At 41.0% G+C, this 19,239-nt stretch overlaps 1 protein-coding gene across 11 annotated transcripts in view; it reads left to right on the top strand.

The window, feature by feature from the left end:
• camsap2a (calmodulin regulated spectrin-associated protein family, member 2a) overlaps positions 1-19,239 on the top strand; it is a 49,241-nt gene extending 30,002 nt beyond the window's left edge. For 2 of the 11 annotated variants that reach the window (XM_035957536.2, XM_023290938.3), the window contains 13 exons: positions 351-490; positions 7,697-7,793; positions 8,032-8,128; positions 8,258-8,289; positions 8,394-8,463; positions 8,642-10,778; positions 11,955-12,091; positions 13,026-13,249; positions 13,807-13,903; positions 14,565-14,630; positions 15,676-15,791; positions 16,088-16,206; positions 16,779-19,239. In XM_035957536.2, the coding sequence (XP_035813429.2) occupies positions 351-490; positions 7,697-7,793; positions 8,032-8,128; positions 8,258-8,289; positions 8,394-8,463; positions 8,642-10,778; positions 11,955-12,091; positions 13,026-13,249; positions 13,807-13,903; positions 14,565-14,630; positions 15,676-15,791; positions 16,088-16,206; positions 16,779-17,084 (3,638 nt within the window). In that variant the 3' untranslated portion in view covers positions 17,085-19,239. Of the gene's footprint in view, positions 1-350; positions 491-7,696; positions 7,794-8,031; positions 8,129-8,257; positions 8,290-8,393; positions 8,464-8,641; positions 10,779-11,954; positions 12,092-13,025; positions 13,250-13,803; positions 13,904-14,564; positions 14,631-15,675; positions 15,792-16,087; positions 16,207-16,778 lie in introns of all 11 variants that reach the window. The other 9 variants (XM_035957534.2, XM_035957531.2, XM_023290943.3 and 6 more) reach the window with 6 other exon arrangements.

Raw genomic sequence — 19,239 nt, 5'->3', positions numbered from 1 at the left:
AAAGGACGCTTAACACAAACACAGCCAGACACTACACACATCAACCTTAACTGACCAAATCACAGGAACAAAAAAATCTATCAACATTGTTTAAGTATATTAGCACACAGCTCCACCCAATGGTTAATGGGATTAGACCTCTCTCATGATTGGTCAGACATTCGTAAAACTTAAAGCATCAGCAGTTTCTGAGAAGATATATTGTTCCGAACACACTGCATGCATCTCCGATCTTAAATTACCATCAGCACAGTAAAAAAACACTGAAGTGGGCGTTATAACCGGAGCAGCTTCAATCATCAAGTTTTTACACTGACCCAGACACCTGATGGTTTTTTCTGTCCACCCAGATGTCTGTCTAAAAGACAACATGAGTCTGGCTGATCGACTGTACAACCTGCAGCTCATACAAGACTTCTGCAAAGACAACCTGAACAGCTGCTGCCACTTCAGCCTGGAGGACATGCTCTACGCCTCCTCCACCATCAAGGTACTGATCAAACCTGGCTGCATTTGTCAAGAAAATGTCTTACTTCATCTGATAAACAATATAGCGTTTGCAGGGTTTTGCTGGTTATTTGTACAGCTTAGAGCCTGAATTTTACAACTTACAAAATGGAAAGTTAATCACTTTACTTTTAAGCAATATGTGGATGTCCTTTTAGAAATTGTGAGAATGCATTCTGAGGCGCTACTCTAGTGATTCTGTTGTGGCTTGATGGTTTTATTGTGATGCTGATCCTGTTTGGTTGTCCAGAGGTTCTTGCTAGAAACTGGTTCTCGACTTATTAGTATTATCATTACAGTACTGGAGCTAACTGGTCTGTCAGAACTTTAAACTACTGAACTGTGCAAAATGGGACTTCATATAAAATGACTATTATGGAAAAAAAATACCAATCCAATCCAAACTGTGCATTGTTTAATAGAAAAAAATCCACTAGGTGGGTTAAGTTGATGGTTAGTTCTATAAACATTGCTAATTCATTCATAAGTTTTTCAACACAACAGATTAGAAACCCATATGGTATCCAGTCAGAAAGGCTAAAGGAAACAAGAGAAATGAGCAACACTGTAGGCCAGTGTGGTGAGTCATGCTGTGGAAAAACCTTTCAATCCAAACTATCTTTCTTCACCAACCACAAGCCTGGAGAGCTCCACACGGCCTCCTGTGACAACATGTGCATGTGTTTTTTTCATTCTCTACTCAAACACTCTTTACTGGTCTTTTGATATTAATGTCCTTTAATTTCCTTTCCATACTTTTTCTTTTCTTTACTAGTCATTCTTTTCCAGATCCTCTTTTAAACTTGCTTCTTTCTTTCTTTCTTTCTTAGTTTGGCTTACATATCTTTCAGTCATCTCTTAGGTTTATATATGTGTGATATCAAAACTGTCTGCTGCTGATGTGAGATTATAGACTGTAATTTTTTGGTGTGTAGATGTGTGATATTGCTACAGTGCAGCTTGGATCCTGTTTTACATTAAGTTCACTGCCTGCCCTACTTTTCTTTCCTCTACCATAAGAACATATGTAGGTCACTGGAGATCCGACACAGATCTAGTAAAACATCCAAAAGTGACTATATTGAGTTAGAAAGTAATTAGAGAGGGCACAGGTGTTGGATTGCTGTATATCACAAAACAGGAGGACAGTGTTCCAAGTTATATGTCACAGTTTTCTCCTTATATGATAGTCTTGCAGTTTTTTAAAGCAGTTTTGCACCACAAAGTAAATAAAAGGGGTCTTTTTTATTTTTTTAAAACACATACTATACTTATTCATATACAGTATGCAGGCATTTATGCACACAGCAGAGAGACTATATCACTCCTTAACTAATGTTCTTCTTCTGTTAAGGATCTATAATGGCTCAAAAACATTTCTCTGTAGCCATGTTTTCTTGGTCAGCTGCTGTGTGCACATGTGTACTTTAGTTACTGCACCTTTTCATCAAATTGCCATTATGGCTGCTTGCGTCCACAGTTCCCACAACATCCCAAAACAGTCACAGGCACCGTTTTGTCACATAAAGCACAACTGCTTCCACAGTCATTGCTTGATTTTATTTGTCTGGTGGTTTCATGTAACTTTGCCTCCCTGCTGCTTGTTTGTGTTTGTTCTTACTGTGTCTATCTCATTGCATTTTGCCTGAGAGCTGCATAAGCAGATAAAACTAAAAAAGTTGATGTGTCTGGATGAGTCTGACGTTGTCTGACTGTCACCTCAGCATGTCCTCTGATGCGGGATTGTTGTTCTCAGCAGAGACCAAATGCAGGTTACCGAGAGGACAAACCTCAGTGGACTGTCTGAACTGACTAAACATGTGTCTTGTACCTAAAAATGTGCTGTATTTGTTGCGGTTGTTGCTACATTTCTAGTCTGCTACTGAGAGTCTTCCACACACACCAAATAGAAGTCATTTGACATGGTAAAACATATTTATCAGATTAATAATGGAGTTAATCTGTCAATATTTTCATGGCATTGGTTACTGCTAATGAAAGCCACATTTTGTTTTCCTATCTGAGGATAGAAAGTGTAAAAGTAGGGGAAATTCACTTTGCAGTACTAACCAGCAGCACCAACAGGATGAAACAGCAGCTTTGAGGATTAGAGCCGAGACAGACCAGCATGACAAAGGCTTGAAAACAGATTTAAAGGTGCCCAGTAATGGCAGCAGCAATACTAACACTGTACAGACACTATTGTAATATATGATAATAAAATCTAATCTGAGGGATACACTTATGCCTAATTTTGCAGCAGATAGCAGCGAACATGATCCATCTCACACTCCAAGCAGCCCACAGCACCCACATACATTGACAAAGCACATGGCGTCAAAAAAAAAATGATTGAGTCGCGTGAAGCAGCCAGTAGCTGTGTTTTGCTGATGCTGATTTCAGGAGGGATAAAACAGTCCCAGCAGGGCAGAGTTATTGCCTGAGAGAAGCAGTGCAGCCAGAACTGCATACAAATCCAGTCAGATTCAGTAACCTTGACCCATATTCCAGGCAGTCACACCCTCAGTGGCTACATGGTGTGGTCCCTCGCACTAATGGAGACCTCATTACAGAGAACAAGCCAAGACATTAGAGGGGAGGGGAGGAGAAAGAGGTGTTGATGTGGAAGAAAATGGAAAGAGGAGAGGAGAGGGGGAGTGATAACAGAGTTTGAAACAATTAGAGAGGAGATGGAAGAAGCTGATCAGGGACAAAGAGACAAAGAAGGGGAGCATCTTTTGGGAACGCGATGCCAGGATTAAAAACTGCAACATGAACACAACCACACAGACTCGCACTCTGACTACATTTACACCCAGCTCAAAGTGTGCCTTTGCTAATTCTTCCATCAGATGTGATTAGAGCTGATTAGACCTGATGGTTTCCAGTCAGAACTGAAAAGATAAAATAATGCGAAGGTGCATTTCTCAATTGTGATTGAACAAGACAGTTAACCAAATGGCCCCTTTGCATGTTGAATCGTGGAACTGCCCCTTGTAATTTCACGATTATTATCTGTATTGATTAATCTGCCATTTGTTTTTTTTTTTTTGATGTGTTGCCTAAAGCTACAAAGACAGTCAAGCTAAAAGTCAACATGTATCTAAATTCAAAACTGGTCTCCTGACTGAACGTCTAACTCAGTGTACAACACATCCTGCTCTTGCTACAGACTTTGTTGCTGTTAGGCTATCTCATCTGATCTGCGTGAAAAGGCCTGTGATTGGCTAAAATCTACCATCATGGAGTGGAATTTCTGAAGCATGAAAACTGAGCCAAGAGGAGGCACGGTCTAGTTTCCTCTCAGACCACTTGAATTATGGCATGTGGAAAGTTTAGAATGACATTTTCACCCAACAGTGCCATATAGCACTGCTTACTCCAACTTTAATTGTTTTTTTATTCTATAAATTGCCAGAAAACTTCTCATTGTCCTTTAATGTGGCATGACGTAACATATTTAGTGAGGGGTTTTTTAAAATTTGGGCGGTACTGTTGCTGGTGTGAGTGAGACACTTCAAGATATCATCAGTCATCCAAAGACATCAAGTGCAGAAATTTGGAATTTAGCATGAAGCCTCACAGTGTGAACATTTAACAATTGAGTCCATGTCGTCATGCCCATTCATGCGCAGACAAACGTGCACACACACATACACACACACACACACACCAGTCTGTCTGGCATCTTCATGTCAGTGTGTGTTTCTGTGTTTCTTTGTGGCTGAATATCTAGAGCAGAGTTAAGTGTCTGTTTCCTTCCCTCTCAATGTATTTTCCTCATTTGGTGAAAGCAGCGTTGCTCCATATTATGTTCACTAGTGCCTCAATAAGAGTCGTCACACTCGCCTTCAACACCCAACCCCCAAGGCCATACATTACATACATTACTTAGGGCCATTTTTTTCCTAATGGACGCCAGGTCAGTAAATCACATCAACCCACTCCCATTTACTGGCTCCGCATTTAATTAATTCACAGCACATCTAAATTACCATCTGTGGATCCAAGGAGGAGAAATGAAATTCACTAGCTCTGGGCTTTCGCCAGCTTTCCTTTTTTTACCAGGAGGTCCATAGCAGACATGCTAAGGTTGCCCTGAGGAAAGCAATTAACACACTTACTGTAATTCATAAGCTCTCTCTTCAACGTGATGATCAGTCAGTTAGTAATTCATCTGTAATCTGACTATTGATGTCAGAAATGAATGATAGTTGTTCGACGGTGAGGTATAATCAAACGAACAGTAGCAACACAGTATTACAAATGACCTAATTACCACCGTAATAATGGTTGTGACTGTATTAACCACAAACTGGTTCCTGTGTTCGATTAAAAAATACTGGACTACACCATATTTTCGAGATAAATCCAGTGTGCCTCACATTGACTCTAGATTTAGTTTCATCTGCTAGATCACCAGCAGGTAAAGTGTGAAGCGCTCATGTGATGTTTGAATAATAATTGTTCTTTTCAGTGTCATGACACCCTTTCATTAATTTATCATGGGATTTCTGTGTGAAGTCGCTTTTAGTAATGCAATTTTTTTTCTACATTTAGATTTCTATCTTTGGAAATGCAATGCAAGCTCAGGTTTTTCAATGAGCAAATGACCGCAGCCAGATAAACTTGGCGGTAAATCAAAGAGTGGGTTTTCCAGATTGGAGTGAGTCTGTCTGTCTGGCCTGCTGGACCTAGATCTTTTAATCAACTCTCTGGCCCGGTGATCGTGGAGATTAATGCCCTCTGAATGCTCAGTGTGTGGCTTGGCCTTGTGTCTTGCTGAGCTGGATAACATCATTTGTAGGATGTGTGACCTGCTGTTCCTATTTTTATGCATTCAAGCTCAATACATTGCCAGTGCATCTGATAACTGTCATGTGTGAGAGTGTGCATGTGCAGCATATACAGGCCAGAAAAGAAGGGGGGTGTTTGTGCCTATCCCTGCAGAGTGGATTAGCCCCCCCCCCCCGCCACCACCACCACCACCACCACTCCAGCAGCCTCAACTCTGAGCTCTCTTTTAGTAATCACCAATCAGGTTCCCGTCTTCATCTTAAGAGTCGCACACTCAAATCTCAAAATAGGCAGATCTGGCAGTGCTGCAGACCTGGCAGCCCACAAGGTAGCAAAGGCAGTCAATGGGGAAACGGGAGGGGGTGTGGTGCAGTGGTTAGCCGTTTAGGGATCTGTGCGAGTGTGTGTGACTGCTGAGGGGTGGTATTAAGCAGTAACACACACACCTGGTGTGTCAGTAGTAGTCAGACGAACAGATGGGAACAGAGAAGAAGTAAGCTTGGGTTGTTGCCACCAATCTGTGCAGGACGGATGAGAGGAGAGCTTTGTCTCTCTTGTTCTGTCTTTATTTTCTTTTCCTCTTTCTTTTTTTTTGTTCCATTTATCTCAATTCACTGAGGAATGCTTCACATGCTGAACGCGCCTAAAGGTAACCCACATTGTTTGTTAGTTTCTCTGTACTTAAGTACTATTTAACATGAAAGTCTTAAGGAGAACAAATATAATTCAAAATTTGGCTCAGAAAAATTATGAAACATTTCAAATGATATCTGACACAAATGTTCCGTTTTCATGTAAAGAGTACAGTTTGCATGTCAAGCATTTTTTCCTGCTTTATTTGCATTACCTTGACAACCATTTGCTCTACTAGTTTGTACCCCTACTGAAGGATTCTGTCACAGCAGATACACCTTTCCAGATTCTTGCATCTTTGCACCCTGTGCATATGAGTTAGAAAGGGTTAAAAAAAATTGTAGAATGCTGCAGGAACACCCAGCGTAGACCAGTGTCACTGGTGTTAATTGACTCTGCCGCTCCTGGTGTGCTTTTGAGCTGCAGTTTAAGGGCTTAAGAGGACTGTCTATGGCCCATGCATGCTGATGCTTGCTTGACAGAGCAAAATGTTGCTGATGTGGTGAATCAGGTGTCTTTAGAGCTGAGCCATGCACCATTGTCTTTGTCTGGAGACCACGGACTGAGGGCGGGGAGAGGGTGTGTTTCCTCAAGGTCGTCCCTGCTTTACTGCACCGGTTTTGCATATGCATGTGTGTGCACATATGCATTTGGGAGTGCGTGCTGGCATATTTATCAGAAAACTGACCAGTCTGGTATGACAGTTAATCAAAAATAGTTTTTTGAAATATATTAAAGTGAAAAATAGTCTGAGCTGGATTCAATTTATAATTCAAAATAACTTGTTTAGAGTGGATGAATTAGTTTTGTTTGCCCTGTTTGTGCGGATGGCTCAAATCACTCATGGCATGTTTGGATTTTTTCTCTGTGGTGTTGACAGTGAAACAAATTAAACAATCATACTGGCTGAATCATAAGATGTTGTTTTAGGAATCTCAACATTTTTTGCCCTATTATACAATGCTACATGCAGCAAATTCAATTGTTAAGAACAAGCACATTAGTCTTGCACAATCCACACATTCTTCCTTTGTAATGAGCAAACAAACAGCGGTGCATTTGGGAAAATGTAATGGTGAGAGAATGACTTTGTAGAGTAGATCTTTTTGCTGTGCAGTGTCCTCGAGCAGTTAGACCTCCCACTATATGTTGACCTGAATCAGAGGTGGACATGACCTGGCAGTGTTAAAAATCCCTCCAACATTTCTTGCCCAGTCTAATTCAGGTTGGCTGCTGGGTACATGATGGTGACTGAGAAATAAAAAAGGCATCTGACCTCTATTTTATAAATGAGGTTAATGCCTTAATCACTCCTCTCTACTAGCACAGGTACTATTCACATTGTCATGTAAGAGGGAGATTATTATATCCAGTATGTGAAAAATCATGATGATGATAACATTAGCTTAGCTAACAAAAAAAAAAATCTCACCTTGCCGTGATAAAGAGAGGGATAACTATTACTTCTCTTGTAACATCTTCTCTTTTCTAGTACATAGCAGATAATCTGTGAAATGGAGAAAAGACTGGAAAATACAAGTGTACTTAGAAGTAATATTGACAGCCTCAGATAAACAGTAGGGGTCAACAGAGACACCTGCTGGAGAAATAAATACAAAGCAATTGTATGGCAAGCGATAATGTGGATAGTGTCAAAGGGACACATTCAGATTTTTGTCCTGGCAACAGTCATGTGTCTCTTTAAAGTGATTGAATGTAACCTAATCCCTTGTTTTTAATCTTTTTTTGTCTTCCTCAGAACAACTACCTGGTGTTCATGGCAGAGCTGTTCTGGTGGTTTGAGGTGGTGAAACCGTCTTTTGTGAAGCCAAGACTGCTGGAAATCGAAGGAACAGGCAAGTGTTTAATCCAAACCTAGTAATACTATTTTAAACAGCAATAGCAACATTAGTGTCATGTTTGTATTAAAGTGGCAGTAAGTGCAAGAAATAAGGACAGTTAAATAAATGTATCTGTCATTGCGTTTTACCTAGAACTCACACAAAGCAAAATACTAGGGAAAAATTGTATGTTACGTTGCTTTTCACTGTAAAAGTACCATTTGATCATTGTGTCTCTGCTGTGACACCTCAGAACCCTCCTCTTTGTTGAAGAATATGCCAGTCATCCCCATCTCCAAAGCAACTAAGAGGAGTTTCATGGAAAGACCCCCAAGTCCTGAAAGACCCAGGTATGTTAGCTTAAATTATGATATTCGGTATGAAACTCTGGGAACTGAGAAGCTTAATAAGGTCAGCAGCATTTTTTTTTCAAAAATCTAGACATATAATGATGTATGTTTGCCATTTTCTTCCTTCAGTTTACCCCTCCGCCCCCAACCTCGGAACTCAGGTAACTAAATATTTGTTATTTACCAAAATTGCAGTATTCTGAAATATGAACCTATAATTACTTGTACAAAATCCCATTTTTGATTTTTACTTTGTGTCTTGCAGGTGAGATCAAGAGGTCAACCTCAATGTCGTTTGTTGATGGCAACCTCGGCACGTGGCCCAAAGAGAAAAGGTTAGTGGTGTTGTTGTCGTGGCAATGTGCTGCTCTTTTAAATGATCCAGTCCCCAAGAGATTCAGTCATTGAGGGATTAGGGAAAGATGTTTTGAGATGTTGTCAAACCAGAACCTTTCTTCAAATAACCTTAAAATTCTTGTTAGCTTAAGTATATTACATATATATTCTTCTTAGGTCTGGGCCTTACGGAGTGTCTTTTGACATCCCCTTTGACAAAGAGGACTCTGCTTCTGCCCATCTTTCCTCCACACGTGGCATGGTGAGGTCCATCAGCACTGATGATGGCTCTGGTTTTAAAGTCCACCACATGCCCCGTGGAATGAAACGCAACCTGTCCTTCCAGCCAGTGAATGGTCAGAGTGTTGGCATTGAGGAGGAAGGCTGCCCAGACAGCTTAGCTGGCATGGAGCCAAGCAGGCGAGCATACGCCAATGGACATGGAAGTGTCATGGCAATAACTCCCTCCATGGAGGAAGCCCTCCAGATTATCCACAGCCCGAGTAGGCCCCCAGCGGAGGGCATCAACAATGGTTTCTTCCTGCACAGTCAGAACCTGGGGGCTGGTGTTGGCGGATTAGACCCAGTGTCAGAGGTGGACTCCAAAGGACCTCTGAGTACCACAGACACCACAGAGGTTGACACCGGCATCCATATCCGAACAGAGGACATGCTGGATGAAGATTCCTCTCTGAAAGACTGCTCTGTGAACATGGAGCTTGATATGGACACACCGAGCCCCTGCCCAAGCAATCAAAGCAAATCCCCTTCAGGAGTGAAGATGACCAGCTTTGCCGAACAGAAAATGAAGAAGCTCAATCCATCAGCGCCAGACTCTGGCAGGGGCAGCAGTAGCTCTCTGAAGACAACTCCAGAGGGCTCTGAGTTTGGCCTTCCACTATCTGTCTCCTGGGCCCCAACCCCCGAGCACAGCCCCATCCATCAACACACCCCACCGCCAATTTCTGCTCAGGCATCACCCACGCCTGTCCAGCTGCCACCCAACGACCCAGCTCAAGTCATGGCTACAGAGATGGTACAGCTGAGGATGAGGCTTGAGGAAAAACGGAAAGCCATAGAAGCGCAGAAGAAGAAAGTGGAGGCTGCTTTCACAAGGCATCGGCAAAAGATGGGTCACTCAGCATTCCTCAATGTGGTAAAGAGAAAAGGTGATGGGGCTGCTAGTGGAGAAGAAGGAGGGAAAACTGAGGGAGAAGGAAAGTCAGCAAGCACAAGTCCCACCTTTAAGTTTGGGAGGAGGAAGGCAGACACACCTGATGGGGCAGAACAAAGCACCACAGCCTCCTGCTGGCAAAAGTCACCTGGTGCAGGTGAGGAAGGTGGACAAAGCCATGCTCAGCTCACTGAAGTGGATCTCACAGAGTACACACGTTCCATTGAGAAACTCAACCATTCTTTAGCCTTCCTCCAGACTGAGATGCAGCGATTGGCTCAGCAGCAGGAAGTGATCATGGCCATGAGGGGGCAACAACATCAGCAGGCATGGGTCATCCCTCCTCCACATACAAACCCCTCACCACAAAAACACAGTCGAGCCGTTACTCGATCCTCAGGACCCTCTTCTCCTGCCGACTCTCCTCGTTCCACCCACCGCTCTCCAACCAGCATCAAACGCAAATCTGCCTCCTTCCATTCACGCAATCCTCGCACTGCTCGACCCAACGAGCTCAAGTTAGCACCCTACAACCGAGTCCTAACTGCCCCGCAATCTGTCGATAGCATCCCAAGGCTACGTAGATTTTCTCCTTGCCAGCCCTTGGCAAGTTCTTTCGTTTACATGGGGGAGAAACCAGCACCTGCAGCTCCAGATGGAGATAAAAACAAGGAGTCAGATTCACGTCTTTCCCCAGAGAGGGAGGTGGGAAGCGTATGTGTAGTCCACTCACCTCCAACCTCCCCCAACCTGCAGAACAAAAGAGAACCAACAGAAGCAGATGCAAATGCCCAAACCCAAGAAACACATGCTCACATCCAATCCAAGACCTCTGACAAGGAAACAGATGACCAGAAAGCCATAGGTCAGAAGTCTACCGTAGAACTGAAAGCCACTATAGAGGCGTCATTCCCTGAGGTTCTTGCCCATCCTGTGGTAGAGACCTTCACGGTGATGCCCACAGAGATCCCTCCACAGCCAGAACCATCTGAACAAGCCAAAGGCAGTTTGATTGAGGTTCCTCTGTCGGTCGTGAAGCCACTGGAGGATCTGACAATTGATGATGGTTTGGAAATGCAACAAGGGAATGCGGAAGGCTTGGATGATGAACAGAAGATATGCCGTGGTTTCTTCTTCAAGGTAGGCTGATATTTCAAAGAACTGTTATATGAAGAGTATTTGACACTTTTATTTATTTTATGTCTGACAATCATCTTCTCTTTTAAAAACAAAAGACTGGTTGATCTGCACCAAGCTGAAATTTGTAATGTACAGGGGAGATAAAATTGAAAAAAAAGGCACTCACCAAAACTGAAAAAAAAATTTACTAGTGTTTGTCATGACAATACAGTTTTGGTCAAACACAACGGTTAGACTGAAATATGAAATACATAAATCATATTAACAGCAGTATGCAGGGTCTGGGTTGCAGGTGTTTACACCGCTGGGTGTTTTCCGCTGCTGTGACACAGCTCAGGGTAAAATAGTAATTATATAGTTGTACCAGGTCAGCCATGTTTGTGTTGATAACCAAAAACTCTTGATCCTAACATGAGATGATTAATGGTTCTGAAACATGCAGGTGGAAGATGGTATCATCTCCCATTTATAGTTTCTAAGATAGTTGCTAGCTGCTTTCTGGGCTTTGATGTAGGTCAGAAAACTGGGGCTGTTGTGAATAATTCAGGCACAGCTGTGGAAATGCGAGGTTGGAGAAAGGTTGACTACATTATGAGAGCGGATGCTGAGGGATGAATACAACTCTAGATGGAAGCAATTTGTACTTAAATTAGAAGCCAAATTAGATCAGTTTTGTTATTGTCGGGTTATTAAAAGCATGGTTTTATATTTACAACACATTTGTGTAAGGTCTGACCTTTGACAAAACATGTCTTCAGTATTCTCCTGCGCTTTTGTTATAGTTAAGATTCACACAAACTATCTTAACCACAGTGAGATGTCGACACCTATGCTTATGAAATAATGGAAATGGTGATTATCAACGGTTCTTGTCATCAGAGGGGAATGGTTTGTTGCATAGTAAAGATCTAAGTGTCTGGAGAGACTGCAGAGTAATGTGCTCCTTTCTGACCCAGAAAAATATATACATATATTCTGTTGCCTCTGCAAGCCTTTTTTGCCATCTTATTTAAATATACAAAAGAGAGTTGACCTTTTACAGTAACAACTCCTTTTTTGGATTATCTAAAAATTTGAGTATGTGTATAGTTTTCACAAAATGTCACTGAAGTATCATTCTGCTGAGAAAACCCATTACCTTGACACCTGTAAGGCAACTTCCTTTGTTTCCTTCAGGAGGAAGGGAAGCCAGAGGAGAACATGGCACAGAAGAGGGCTGCACTGCTGGAGAAGAGGATGAGAAGGGAGAAGGAGAGTCAGCAGAGGAAGATGCAGCTGGAAGCTGAGCTGGAGCAGAAGAAAGAAGAAGCTCGGTATGCAGACTTATATATTCTTTCTCTTTGTCAGAGGAAATTCTACAAATTATTTGTCAACTTTTTCATTTGGTGGTTTATTTTAATTCTTACTTTTATGGCATTTAGTTTTGTAGGTCAGTTTCAGTTTATAGGTAGTTTAATTGAGCAGTTGAAAAAATACCTGAATATCTAAGAACAAGACATAATTTAGCTCATTCCAAAATTGTAAAAATATAATTTGACACCATCAAAACCGCCAGTATTGTATAGGTCCTATTTATGCTGCCAAATAAGCTCAGAGTTGTCAGGGCATAGACACAGGACCTCTGGGGGTGTAATGTGCTGATTGGCACTGAGACATTGGCAAGGGATCCTTCAGGTCCTGTGGATTGCCTGATGGGTCCTCCATGGATCAGGCTTGCCCCGGCACATTTCAAAGATGCTCAGTCAGACTGGAATCTGGAGAGTTTGAAAGCCATAAAGTAAGTTTGCCTCCAAGCTAAGATTTTGTGTAAATGTAGTAAAACATTTTGTGACACAACAAACTAAAAAAAAAAACCTCTGTAAATGGATCTTAATTTTATTTTAGTGATTTTTTTTATCCCATAAATTATTTTTTGGATTAACAGAATGATCAATCAGGTTATAAAGCATCAGAAAGTGGTAATGATAAGAAGCCTATGCAATTTTCCAAAGTCCAAGGTAATATATTTAGATTGCATTTCTGGTGTCACCAATAGTCCAACACCCAAAGATGTTCGATCTGCAATTCTGTAAATCCAAGAAAATGAGCTAAATTTCATGTTTGACAAGCTGAAATTGGCAACTACTTGTGACAAACAAAACTCTTGATGCATTGTTTGATCATCTACCTTCTCCACACTTCATTAAGTGAAAACATAGTATTTCTTATCACTCTCCTGATGTTCCTCCCAACCCTCTGTCTGCTCAGACTGAAGGCAGAAGAGGAGCGTATCAGGAAGGAGGAGGACAAGGCCAGGAGGGAGTTCATCAAGCAGGAATACCTCAGGAGGAAGCAGCTGAAGCTGATGGAGGACATGGACACCGTCATTAAACCTCGACCAGCCGGTGGGGCCAAGCAGAGGCGAGGCAGACCCAAGTCTATCCATCGTGACAGCATGGATTCACCCAAAACCCCCGTCAGAGCTGCCACAGGTAACCATAGAGACGACCACCACTCAGAGAGGTCAAGTTCATCCCATCTGTCAAATCAGTGTCCTGCTGCTACTCTGCCTTGTGCCACCTGAGAATGTGTTGTACAGCCAGCAGAGCTTTATCACATTCCTGATCCTTCCTTTAAAAAAATCTTTGTTTTATATAGTGTAATCAAAAAAGGCTTGGTTAAGAGTTAATAATAAGCAGCAGTGTTAATACCTGACCACTAACATGTCAAAAACAATACAACAGAGCTTTAAATTCACCATGTTGACACACTGAAGGAGCAATGCAGCACAGGTGTATGCATGTATTTTATGTAAATGTTATTAAGCATTATATAATGTGAATTTTTACACCACTAGTCATGATTATAGGTTGTGTCCATATCGGTTTTAAGTGTGTTTTATTGATGTGAGAGCATTTCACTCTTACCACTGACGCTGCATTGCTCTGTGACAGGGTTGGCACAAAACGCAGTGGGCAGCCTGGTGATGTTTTCATTCGTGGTGTGTAATTGTGTCGTGTTGTGCCACATATTGTTGTCTCGCAAGCAGGTTCACGGCAGCGTGTCTTTTCAGTCTCCAGCTTGTCCCTGGCTTCCCTCAACCTGGGAGACAGCGACAGCGTTCACTCTGACAGGAGAGCACCAAGGTGAGATGCTTTTCAAGTCTATTAGTGCTGGTCAAACGTGGGTAATGTGACATATGTGGCATTTGATGTAGCCTTTTAATCTCGATGTAAAGTTTGATGACTGTAGGGATTCACGAGGTTTCATACTTTTTGGATACACAGCCCTGATTTATTCACAAGGTGTAGAAAAATCAGAAAATCCAAATAAACAAAAAAGCCCTGCATTCTTGGCATCCTGCTTATGCTGAAAATAACGCCTCCTTTTCACCTGGTTCACTTGCTTTTAGTATTACAGTTACTAAGCCGCTGTAAATAAGCATTAAATTCATGCATAATATGGAGTAAATTCACACTGAATTACAGGGCAGGCAATGTGCTTCTCTGGTGTACAGTATATATATCATACAGTATTTGGCTTAACAGCTGACAAAAAGCCAAATGCCAACTATAAAATTTCATATGAAACCTGAAAAAATGTGACAGATTTTTATTACAAATCTTTATCTCTCCAAATTTCCTAATTGCTCTGCATCAGTACTAATGGGGATATTTTGTGACTATTTCTTGTGTTTTTAATGCCACACTCTACAGACTAACTCCAGTTCTCAGATCTAACATTTTGCTGTTTTCTTTCAGTCTTCCCTTTTAACTACTTTCTTTCATGCTGTTTTACATTTGTCAGAAGTTCTAGTTTAGCCTCTGGCAGTCTCTTCTACTTTCTGAGCTCTCCTAAACTGAGAAGGAGAAGGTTAGTTTTGCTTAGCAGTTAAATCTTAAGGCGCTTCACACTGTCCTGGGCCCAATCCTACACTGAAACCCTTTCCTCACAATGGGTTTTATTAAGGATTGAGTGAGCACTTGAAGCAAAAGCAACATATTTTCTTTCCCTTTTGTAAAGATCCTCATAGCTTCAAAGCACCGGTTAATGCTATGCTTTTTGCAGTATCGCCACCACAAGACTATCACTTCTCTTTTTCCACTCACCCCTCTGCTGTGCCTTCCTCACTCAATTTACTGCCCTCCTCTGGTTTTTTCACACCTAATAAAACATCAAAGTGACTTGCTTTGTTGAGATCCACTGCATCACAGACCAGTTCTGTAAAAGTCACTTTGCATACAGCAATCCATCTTATCAAGTCATTAAACCTAGACTGTGTATTCAAATGTGCTAGTGTTTAAGAGTCACAAAATAACAGCTGCTCTTGAAACATATCAAGATAAATTTATTTAAAGTTACACTTTTTACCTTATTGTAAGAACAAGAAAAGCTAAATGACTTGTTAACGTGGACAGTTTACTTTCACAGAGAGCATTACAAGCACATCTGAGCTATAAGCTTGGCTTTAGTTGTTCTTATTGTATGATTGCCTTGTTCATTGAATTTTCACACAATTACACAGGTGGAATAGTGTATTCCCAAATTCCTTATAAGCCCAGTGGCATAATTGGTATTCACTTTTTACATTCAGAAACTGAAATATTACTTTGCCAATATGTAGAGGTAATAAAATGTGCTTCCAGTCTTACAATAAAAAAGAGCAAGTAAATGCCAAGTGCTGCACTGTAGGTGATTGATCTCATTTATTGACCTTAAATGCACCAAACTGCACTCACTGTCTGTGCTTGCAAGCTTTGCTCATTCACTGGTTACTGAAACCCCAAACCAAGTCTTTGCTTTTGATGACCAAACTGAACACTGAAATAACCCTGCCTTAGCTGCAGTATACTTTGCTGAGTGTTCAGAATCAGCATATGCAGAAAGGTGAAGGTGTACTTGTGTGTGTGTGTTTTAGGCCAGACTCCGCAGATGGCTTCCTCTCTCCAAGTCGCTCAAGCAGCAGGAATGGAGAAAAGGACTGGGAAAATGGATCCACCACCTCCTCTGTTACATCCAACACAGAGTATACAGGTAGGTCAAATTAGTACATACTGTATTTCTGTTACACGTGTTCTATTCATTTGGTAAAACTGTGAGATACTTAAAACAATGCTCTCCATTGTGATCTGAATACTGCATCCACGGCTCGCATTCCTATGCCAGAGTAACTGTAACAACACCGAGAAATGCTACCAGCAGACATCTTCATACATGATTTATCAAAAGAAAGAATAAAAATAGGGAGGGAGGCCTTGTCTTTGACATAACTGGAGTGGTTGCTATGGCAACAGTCTCATCATGATGTTCTCTCCGCCGTTTTCATTCAGGACCGAAGCTGTACAAGGAGCCCAGTGCCAAATCTAACAAGCACATCATCCAGAATGCTCTGGCTCACTGCTGCCTCGCAGGCAAGGTCAATGAGGGGCAGAAGAACAAGATCCTGGAGGTAAAAGCATGGAGCTCTTTTGGACAGAGAGACAGACAGACAGACAGATGGACAGACAGACAGATGGACAGGCAGATATTCTTTTTATTTCTCCTATCACTTCTTTGTAGTACATAAGCATATATAAAATTTATTTTCAAAGAGAAACTACTGAATTTATTGTTCCAAGTCACAATAAAGAAAGTATGGATTTTGTTTTGACCTGGGAAAAATGGGAATTATATATGAAGGACTGTCCATAGCCTCTCCAAAATAAAGGCTGAGCTCTCCTGCAGCAGTTGAAGTAATTAATAAAATATGGGAAACTTAACTTCCAAGCCTTTCTTAATATTTGGCAAAAAAAAATATGAATCCAGCAGCTTATTGTACATATTTGGAAGTGAACTCACTCATACTCAGAGTGCTTTACACTAAAGAAGTCATGATACACCAATATATTTTATTTACATGGCAAACACACTTCTAAACATTGCTCAATGTATCAGAGTCCAAAGAACAAGTTAAATACTCTGTTTATCTTGAGCATTTGTGACCTTCATATCTACTGAGCTTTATTCTTTTGATCTAAACAGGAAATGGAGAAATCTGAGGCCAACAACTTCTTGGTTTTGTTTCGAGATGCCGGCTGCCAGTTTCGCGCTCTCTACACTTACTGCCCTGAGACTGAAGAGATCAACAAGCTGGCAGGTATCGGCCCCAAGAGCATCACACGCAAGATGATCGACGGCCTGTACAAGTACAACTCGGACAAGAAGCAGTTCAGTCAGATACCAGCTAAGACCATGTCAGCCAGTGTGGACGCAGTGACGATCCACAACCACCTCTGGCAAACCAAGAAGCCAGCCACCCCTAAAAAAGTAGTGCCTGCCCAGTCCTAATGGAACTTGATACCCCCAAACATTACCATTTCCCCCTCAAATGGAGCATAACCATCTCAATTTGCACTTCACTGTACATATCCATGGAGATTCAAACACCTGCAATGCCAGTTAGATGAATGCGTATTTGTCTTTTTTCATGTTGTCTTTCTCATTGCATTCCCATCCTTGTTCATCCTACAGACTCTGGACTGGACATGATAGGATTTAAATATAATGAACAACTGGAATGTATGACACTGCTGAAGAATGATGTAAATGTAAGTCACGTCTGTGTTTTTAGAGACTGTCAGGTTTGAGTCAGTTCATGAAGGCACGTGTGAGTTGTTTTCGTTCTCTATGTGCCAAACGTCAAAAAAGAGACAGTATGAATGCTAGGACATTTTACTCGGTACACTGAAGCACTGAATGTTTTTAATTCATGTACAGATTGACTTTTGTTTGCATTATCCTGTTGGTGTGTGGCCTTATGCGTGTTTTGTTTTAGCGTGAGAGTGCAATGAGATGATTGTAAAGCAACAGCTTTTTTTTTCTTTGTATTTGGAAGAATACTTTTTTCTTCATCTCTGTGGGTAAAACAGTTTGTATATTAAGGTACGTAAAACTCCAAAGGGCCAAAAAAACCAACTTGCATACAGCTAGTGTTATCCACGCAGTACATGTGTGTTCAGCTCAACAAAGCCAAGCGGTTTCAGCTTTTTCAGAATCCTTTTTGAGGAAGTGATTTTAAAGAATGCAGGACGTTACTCTAGATCACTGGGTCTCAACCTGTGGGTCAGGACACCTGCAGACAATTTGCTCTATAATGTATAATGTGAGAATAATAGATTTCTGTCATGTTTGCAGTTGTAGTGAAAAATTCCCCTTTCTCCAAAGTAGTTGCAATTTATCAAAACTGCATGACAGCAAAAATCTAACTTAGGTGGAGGCAGTGTTAACTCACTGGTTTGTTTGCATTGCTTCAGCCGTAAAGGTTGACAACCAGTGTTGTAGCTCACCATGCTGCTGGTTCACAGCAGGTTTGTGAACAAATAAAGTAGTTAAGTATTATTTCGTTTTTATTATTTTTGCAAAATGCTGCCTACTGCACCATGTAGGATCTTTACAGTACATTTAAAATAATGTACAATCACACTCCCATCCACTGGTATAAGGAAAATGACTGAAATCCAAGACACTTATGAAGTATTTTACTTTATATTATGATTGAATTAAACTGTTGTACTTTCTTGACAGTATTAAATTCCACATTCCACCTTAATATCTGCACTATAAACTGAAACTATAGACACTTTTGGTCCACCAAGCACCGAACTGTAGTAGCTCATATGCTAGATTACGGATTAGTTTAAAAAAAATAATACATTCTGTTAATATAAAAACAAAAAAACCGACCATGCGTCACAGTAAGTATTACCCAGTTCATTAAAAAAAGCCACATCATAAGACAGTTGGGTCATTTTCAACATGTTCGTGCATCGGTTGCACGTTCATCGCACAAGTGGGTTTTGAATTAAACGAAGCATAAAGAGTGTTTTTGTCTGTCGCTTGTAAATGCAACATGTCCTGAATAGGTCAGTAATATGATGACTTTGCTAGATTTATTTTTTCTATTGTTAGCAGAATAAAATTCACATAATAATGCAAGGCAGGATAGGGCAGATAGATCCTTGTTGCTGCATACGGGTAGAGATTCATTACTGGGTGTCATTGGTGTCGGCGTCATGTTACTTTTGCCACCAAATGTCTCATCAATGCCATTTGCGGTTACGATTTCCGACTAAATAAATCTGCTAACATGGTGCTTTGTTTTCAACGGGGGATATTTATGACCAAAACAGCATGTACATGGTTTTTTTTGAAATTGTAATCAAGTATGACAGAGAGGAAGTGTTTCACTGTTGATTATTGAAAGGATTTGTCCACAGAAAGCTCTGTCCACCTGCGTTTGGCTGTTTAAGGCCAAGGTAAAAGATTATTTAAACTGTAATGATATTGTACAGTGTGTTCATGTGAGCTACTTATTCACTATGATAACTTTGTTTTGTTTGTCAGACGCTGTGCTGTCATTCAACATATCACAGAACATGTAGTCTCATTTTTGTTTGTTTTCTTTTTGTTTTTGCATTTAATAAAATTAAGCATGGCCTCAGCA

Source organism: Amphiprion ocellaris, chromosome 2, assembly GCF_022539595.1.
Source record: "Amphiprion ocellaris isolate individual 3 ecotype Okinawa chromosome 2, ASM2253959v1, whole genome shotgun sequence".
NCBI classification, from domain to species: Eukaryota; Metazoa; Chordata; class Actinopteri; family Pomacentridae; genus Amphiprion; species Amphiprion ocellaris.
The sequence above is the reverse complement of the archived record's forward strand: the minus strand, read 5'-3'. Positions and strand labels throughout refer to the sequence as shown.